The sequence below is a fragment of the Grus americana genome, chromosome 29 (genome assembly GCF_028858705.1).
Source record: "Grus americana isolate bGruAme1 chromosome 29, bGruAme1.mat, whole genome shotgun sequence".
Lineage (NCBI taxonomy): Eukaryota > Metazoa > Chordata > Aves > Gruiformes > Gruidae > Grus > Grus americana.
Window position 1 is genome coordinate 60,344 of NC_072880.1, and position 7,526 is coordinate 67,869.

Consider the following 7,526-nt stretch of genomic DNA (forward strand, 5'->3'; position numbering starts at 1 on the left):
GACCCACCGCAGTACGGATGACAGGTTTAAATACCAAGAGTCCCTTGGACTGCAGAGAAATACATTTAAATGAACTACAGGAGATTGGGGGGGGGGGCGGGGGCATTAAAAAAAAAATCACAGTTTAACTTTTTCCTCTTACTAGAAAAAGTGGGTGTGCAACAGGGGCAGAGCCCAGGGGTCACAGCCCAGGGCAGGGCTCCACAACCTTTGCAGAGTTGCTCCTCCATGGCAGCACGTGCCAAGGGCTTTGGGTTGCCCCATTGCCAGCCAGCGTGTGGGGTGGTCCCAGCCACCGGACACCCCTGAACCGGCCTCCTGCCTGCTCCCCTGCCCGTACCCCACCCCAAGAGGATATCAGTGTGCTCCAGTGGGGGAATCCACACTGCCCAGGCAACTCAAAGGCAAGACCTGTGTGTGAAAGAGGGAGCCATGGAGGCAGCCAGACAGGCTGGCACAACAGGAGTGCACAGGGAGCACAGGCTGCTGCACGGCCCTGTTTCTGCCAGGGTTTGGCTCATCTGAGCAGCTCAGTTCCTGCGTGCAGAGGCAGGGCCAGGCTCTGCCACCTCCCAGCTCTGCACTGGCCTGAGAAGGAAGCCCATGGGCAAGATAGCACTGGAAGGGGACCAAAGAGCCACTGCCACCACCTCTCCAACCTTTGGAGGAGCGTGCGACCTGCCCACACAGGTGGGCTCTCACCCGCCCAGGGAGGAAAGTGAAACCCCCCCATTTCCCCTGAGCTGAGCCCAGCCACTGCTGCAGGAACTCTGCCCAAATACCCCTGGCCTCGTGTCAAGGGGGTGAGGCTTCCCCACCTGGCTTGGGGGCTTTTTAGGACTTATTGAAGGCTGCCAGGACAGCCCAGATCATCTCTGCACCCCTGGCTTTGGCAGCTTCCACCTCAGGATCCATATCGAGGAGGTCCTTGGTCCTGTTCATTGCCACATCGTACTTGTCATCTGCCAGGCTGGCGAAAACGTTCTCCAGCACATCTGAGGAGTGGGCCAGCACCAGGAGAGCCAGAGTCCTGCGGTCCATGCGGTGAGGGTTGTTCACCCACCGCTCCAGCATGCTCTCCTGGAGCTTCTTCACCAAGCGCTGCTTCTCGGTGGCGTTGCTGACGGGGTGGGTGGTCATGTCGAACAGCAGGAAGTTCTGCTTCTCCGTGGTGAGGATGCCCTTCTCCACTAGCGCCTTGGCGATGCGCTCACGCACGTTCCTCAGCTGGTACTGCAGCTTGAAGGGGTTCCAGGTCTCCCCTGCAGGAGAGGAGACCCCGTTCAACACCAGGGCAGTGATGGCTTTGCCACCCAACCCCACCACCCCAGCTGCTTCCAGCCCAGGACCATCTGTGCTTGCATGGGCACCAGTCCCTGCCACAGGAACCCACTTCCTCCCCTTGGCCTGCCTCTGACCCACTTCTCCCATCAGCCTAAGCTGGCAAAGCTGCCAGCAGCCACAGGCACAGTACCCTGTGGCAGATTCCTTTGGAAAGCCCCTTCTACCCAGGACCTTGGACCCCAGACTCGGTGAAGACTTGGCATGAAAAGAGGCAATGGGGAGTGAGGTCCGAGTCTTCCACTGAGCTCCCAACAAAAGACCCAGAAAACTGTTCTCTGCCCCCACATTCAGCCTTCCCCTGTTCTGCTGTCAGTATTCTGCCAATCTCCAGTGAAGCAAGGGGATGGCCAAGCTGTGGAGAGGGGACAGGTGAAAGGGATGGGCCCCAAGGGAACTGGGGAGATGGCATCTCTAACTGGCCCTACCAGTGAGCAGCTCTATCCAGGTCTGCACTGTTTCTGCAGACTCTGTGGCCTTCATGTGTCGGAGGGTCTCATCCAGCAAGACATCACCAGTTGGCGCATCCGACTTCAAGAGCACCTGGAAGGATAAAGTGGGAACATGGTGGAAGGCTGGATGCAGACCTGCCCTGCTCCCTTCCTGAAGGAATGGCACCAGCCCTGGTGTGCAGCGCTACTTTGGCAAAGCTCGCTGCCAGCGGGCTTGGCTGGGGCGGATCGAGCCCCAAAACCTGTCAGGGCCCCAGCCCAGCTCCTGCAGCACCTTCACCTTCCTCTCCAGCAGCCTCTTCTTCCTGATGGATAGCGGCTCCAGGTGGATCCGGCCACGCAGAGCCAGTTCGATGAGGATGCCGCCCCGCAGGCCTGAAGAGATGCAGTCATTCCAGAAGGAGGTGTAGCCCTGGGAGAGAGGATGGACAGAAAGGGGAGAAGAGAGATGGGAAAGGGAGCTCTGCCGAGCCCCCCACCTCTCCTGGCTTGCTCAGGCTCCGCCCAGGTGACTCTCCCAACTCCCATTAACAGCTCTGCCTCCCTGGCCAAAGGGAGAAAAGGGCTTTCCCCACCAGGTGAAAAGTCCCCAGCAACCACAACTAACCTCCTCCCTGCCCAAAACCTCCCTGTAAACATTGAGCAATTCAGGCTGTGCCCTTCCTGCTGCACCCGCAAACACCCGGCACACCCCAGCACTGGCCAGGCAGCTGCACCCAACCCCGCATCATAAAAAATCCAAGCAAGAATAAGAAAAGCAGGGCCCTTTTCCCTGGCAAGCTCCTGGCCACAGGACATGCTGCTGCTGCTGTGGGGCTGCAACAAGCAACACAAGCTCTGCTCTGCCTCAGCACCTGCTGCAGACATGCCCAAGGGAAACGGGAGGTGAAATTTGCTCTTCTCTTTGGAGAAAGTCTCCAACAGCTCCAGGCGTGCCCTGAGAGTAATTAGCTGTATGAAGAAATCGCTCGTCAGGCCCATGAAGAATTTCCTCGCTACCCACAGCACCGTCCCACGGGGCACAGGCTGCAGCAAGCCCCAGGTCCCACCCCACAGGGCAGGCCAGCCCCTTGCCCAACCCAACTTCATCACACCCCCCCTCACTCAAATCCGCCCTGATTTCTAGTCAGGGATGAAGAACAGGACAATACATCCCATCTCTCCCCCCCCCCCCCCCCCCCGAGCAGGCACCTCGGGGCTGCAGTGCAGCAGTTTGGATCCCACCAGCAGGGCAGCGCTGGGGCTGCTGCTGACCAGATCTGCTCAGACTCGGCACGTTCCACACCTAGCCCCAAGCCCTGTCCTCCAAGCCTGCCACGGGACGGGGTCCTCATCCCGAGCAGTGCAAGCTCCAAAATCGTTAAGGCATTTGGCAAAGCAACAAGAAGGTGCAGAGGTCTGGAAAATATGACCCACAAGGAACCAGCAATTGAATTAGGGTTTTTGGTACAGGGAAGAGAAGACAGAGAGAGAACAGGATAAGGTGGGGGAGGGGGTGTCAGACACATAAAAGGCAGCAGCAAAAAGGAAAGGAATGGCCAGTTCCCACTTCCACTGTGCACGGGACAGAGTCCTGGGCTAAAATTGTAGCCAGAGAGATTGGAGCTGGCAGCAGGAAGAAATAACCATCTGGACAAGAAAGCCCAGGAACAGCTCATCCTGGAGGGAGGGGGCAGGGAAGGGAAGTCTCTGTCTCTTGAGGTTTAAGAACATTCAACTGATGCTTCTCAGGAGAGAGATGACTCTGTTTTGAAGCAATGGGACAGCCTAGGTGACCTCTCTGTTCCCTTCTTCCACTTGTCTTCTATCCCCTGATTAGAACAAAGCCTGGTTGTTCCGGCCTGATGACTGCTGCATCATAGCACAGACCCTGGGCAGCAGTCCTTGAATTTCAGGGCAAGCGGTCAGCAGGCAGGGCTGAGCAGGGGAGAGGCTCATCCAGGCAGTAGGGCTGGGAACGGGGCAGGCGCTGATGTTTGGGATGGGCCCAAGGGAAGGTTGAGCCAAGCGGGATGCAAAGTCAAACATGCTTATTCACAGAGGGACGCAAATACACCAGAAATGGTACAGCCCATTTGTAAGTCCTTTTTGTTGCCCTTTTTCTCTGGAGGGAGTCAGGGGATGGAGAGAAAGGGCAGGTCTAAAAGCTACCAGGAGACAGCAGACAAAGCAACCGAACAAGCCCCCTTCCTAAGGAAAAAAGGCTGAGAACATGCAACCCTCCTACAGGGAAGTTTTTACAGTCCATATGGGTAAAATCTTGTCCCCAGCGTGTCTGTTTATACAGTGCATCTGGATATCGGGTTGCTCAGCTTGCGTACCACAGAGAACCATAAAAGAAATGAAAATCTTTATTTGCTTTCTTCATTTCCTTGTGAGGAAAGACAAAGCAACCTTTCATCCCTGCCCTGCTGATTTCCATCCATGGGAGACGCACTGTTTTTTGCACGTGCCCTTTAGGAACATGTTCTCCAGAAAAGGGTGTGGAGATGACTGAAGCTTCAATTCACTGGGCTGGAAGGCACATTACCTAGAAAATTTTAAGGTGTCTGAAATCAAACAGATCGAAAACTCCTGGGTTACTTTCAGCTTCTGGAATCAGACTGGTTACAAATGCCAGGCTGGTGTGCAGCCAGTTTCTCCTAGATGGACAGACTGATACTTAAAATAGTAAAATTACACTGTGAGCTCATTGGATTTGGCTAAAATGGTCTCTTTTTTTTTTCCAATCATCAAACCATGAGTGAACAACAGAGCTGGGAAAACCCAATGCCTGGGAGCCTCTGGTCTTCCTTTTGAGATGGAGGAATGCAGAAAGACAGGATGGAGGGGAAAAAAAAGTGTGACAAGGTTTGGTTTTTTTAATCTATTGTGTTCTCCTAACTTCCTGGTGGCTGAAGAACCATTCCCAGAAATACATTAACTAAGCCAAGAACACTAAACATAGTCCAAGAAGAAAGCAAATCGTGCCACACTCCTAGGCTGCTCTCAAATATTTGCTCCAAAATTATTTGCATGATGTTCTCTTTATAGCCCTGCTCTCCTGTTACTTCCTATTAGGCTCAGCAAGTCCTAGATCTTATCTGGGTTTGCTAAACAAGACAGCTACAAGCCTCTGTCACTCACACAACCCGCAGCAGCTCTCCCCTGCCGGATCTGCGAGCATGGTCCACGTCAGAAGCCATGGCCTGAGCAGGTCTATGTGAGAGCAAGGCACCAGCTCAGACTAACTCAGCAGTAGCAGGCCCTGTGGAAAAAAAGTTCAGGCACCTCACAGGGGCTTAATTTCAACCCAGAGAAACAAATGAAGAGAAGCTGGCCCATCTACCACAGCTTTGACAATCACAGAGTCTTCATTCCTCAGGGTGGGAGACAGGCTCACAGGAAGGTGCTTCTGGAGCTGAAAAACCTGTGTTTGAGGCTGTCTTCTGCCATTACCATGCCAAGAAACACCTTGGGCAACTGGTTACCTTCCCCTGGTCTTGATTTTCCCATCTGCTTGACAGGAGTAGCAGCATCAAATTCCCCCAAAGAGATCAGGATGATGCGTACACTAAAGAAGACAAGACATGCCAGCACAGCAGATTAGAGCCAAGCAGCTCAGAGAACTCAACACAGGATGTCTTCTCCTTTCCCCATGGCTAGTTCTAGGCAGAGTTGAGAAACAAGTTCCTACAGGCTGATAAGCACAATTCAGTTTGATCAGGGTCCCTTTCCGGGAGAGGACAACCCCCTGAAAATAACCGGCTGTGAAGTTCATCCACTGCTGCCAAGGAAAGCCATTAAACCAGCACGCATAGGTGAGACGAGCACCCAGCAAAGGGACTCTCATCCAGCCCCACTCCCCTCAAGCCTGGAGCTGCACAATGCCACTCCTGCCCAGCCAAGGAAATTACTGACCTGAAAACAGACACGTGGCTCCTACCTCCTTTGCCATTGCTGTGTTCAGACCCATCCTGCACCTGCTTTCAATTTCCAGTCCAGCTGCCCTCTCTCACCTTGCCCTCTTCTCCTAAAACCTGCCCCTGCTGTTTTTCACATCAGTTTTTAACAAAGTGGAAACAGTGCTCAGAGCGTCCCTGTGTTTCAGCTGATGGTTTCAGACAGGAAAGTGCACTTGGGCTAGAAAAGAGGAGTTAGGAGACCTTTTACCCCACGACTTTGACCCCAGAAAAGAACAAACCCACCTTTGCAAGTGCCAGTCGCACAATACCGTAGGGCACCCCTTGCCTCCAGCTGCTTCTTACAGTCCCCGTGGCAGAGCTGGTGGGACAGCACTTGCTCCACAGCTCAGTTTAAGCTACAGACAAAGGTGGTTTGCGCTAGGCAGGCTGGCTTTGTTGAAGAGGATTCAGAGGAACTCGTACGATCCCTCCTGCTGCTCACTGAGAACCTCACCTCCAGTTACACCAAGGCAGTGGTGCCACTGCTGCACCTGCAGCCGTTGGAGATGCCTGCCTTACCTCCTTATCCTTCAGCCCCAGGAGCAGCACCTCCTCCATGAGCGTGAGGCGGATATCTTTGGAGTCATCAGGCTCATCATCATTCAGGTCTCTGTCTGCAGCCGCATCTTCCTCACTGTCAGGCTTCTTGTCCGAGTTCCTTCCCAGCTCAGCACGCCGTCCTCGGTGCGTTAGCGTTGTCATCTCCCCCTCCAGCTGGGCACACAGAGAACCAAGATCTGCCCCATTTCTAGACACGATGGGCTATGACAGTGCTAAGCCTCAAACCCCAGGCTCCAGGAAGCCACAAGACAAGGACAAGGGACACTCGCCCCTTCTACTCGGGAATGTTCAGCTCACCACTCCCAGGATGGCTGTACAAGAGTCACTTATAGGGAGCAGCCGGCTGTCACCTAAGGACATGCTTGAGGAGATGATTGCACGTTCAGGAGAGGGGAGATCTGAGGCCACAGCCGAGTCCTTTCTCCAGGGGACCTCCTGGCCGTGCACTCACAACAGGGACGAGGTCCCGCCCTCAGACAGGACGTGGGACACCCGGCAGCGCCCCAGGGCGAAGCACAAAGAGCACCTTCCTTCCCTGGCACGGCTCTCACCGCCCCCCCCAACGCAGCCCGCTTGCAGCCGATACCTTTTCAAGGCGGTCAAGGAGCTGCACGTTCGGGTCCGCACTCCCAGGCTGCCAACCCCAAACCTCCCACGAGCACCCAACACCCCACACAGCGTAACGAGATCGCACAACTTTTCCCCTGCGAAACGCAGAAAAACAACAAGCAGGAGGAGCGCGGCCGTGCTCCCCCCTCCCCCCCACACGGAGTTTCAGGGCTGAGAAACAAAACGCGGGTTCCCGTTCCCCGATCTTACCCCCGGCCCGGTGGGTCCTTCCTAAACTTCCCCCGCTCCCGTCCCCACGGTCCAACTTCGGGCCCGGGGAGAGGAAAAGCTTCCTGGTGGGGCCGAGGGAGGGCGGGAGCAGCTCGGCGGCTTCCTGGGCTCCGGTAACCCAGCCCGGTGCGCGGCGCCGGCAAATGGGAGCCCGCCCGGCCGGCAGCCTCCAATGAGCGCGGCCAGCGGCCGGGCCGCCTGGGTGGGATTTCCCCTCCTCCTCCTCCCGGGGAGGAAGGCGGCGCCAGTGCTGGCTGCGTTCCCCCTCCGTCCCGCTTCCCGCAGCAGGACGGGCCCGTTCTCGGCCACAGAACGGCCGCGTTCGCTTGTGAAACCCGGGGAGCCGGTTGAGCGCGCTGGGCGCCGCTCGGCTGCCTCCGCCAAACCC

General features: G+C 55.9%; 1 protein-coding gene and 1 long non-coding RNA gene across 2 annotated transcripts; both read right to left on the minus strand.

Moving 5' to 3' along the window:
• Window positions 1–11: 11 nt before the first annotated feature.
• GOLPH3L (golgi phosphoprotein 3 like) lies at window positions 12–7,296 on the minus strand. Its single transcript, XM_054806553.1, has 5 exons — window positions 7,118–7,296; window positions 6,257–6,451; window positions 2,074–2,205; window positions 1,770–1,884; window positions 12–1,262 (listed from the first exon to the last, which is right to left on the minus strand). Exons 2-5 carry the CDS (start codon window positions 6,437–6,439, stop codon window positions 835–837), a joined length of 858 nt encoding a protein of 285 aa, XP_054662528.1. The 5' UTR covers window positions 6,440–6,451; window positions 7,118–7,296; the 3' UTR covers window positions 12–834.
• Window positions 4,129–5,973, minus strand: LOC129197803 (uncharacterized). The gene is made up of 2 exons (XR_008574388.1): window positions 4,920–5,973; window positions 4,129–4,323 (listed from the first exon to the last, which is right to left on the minus strand). It is a non-coding gene; the product is annotated as an uncharacterized LOC129197803 (long non-coding RNA).
• Window positions 7,297–7,526: the final 230 nt, after the last annotated feature.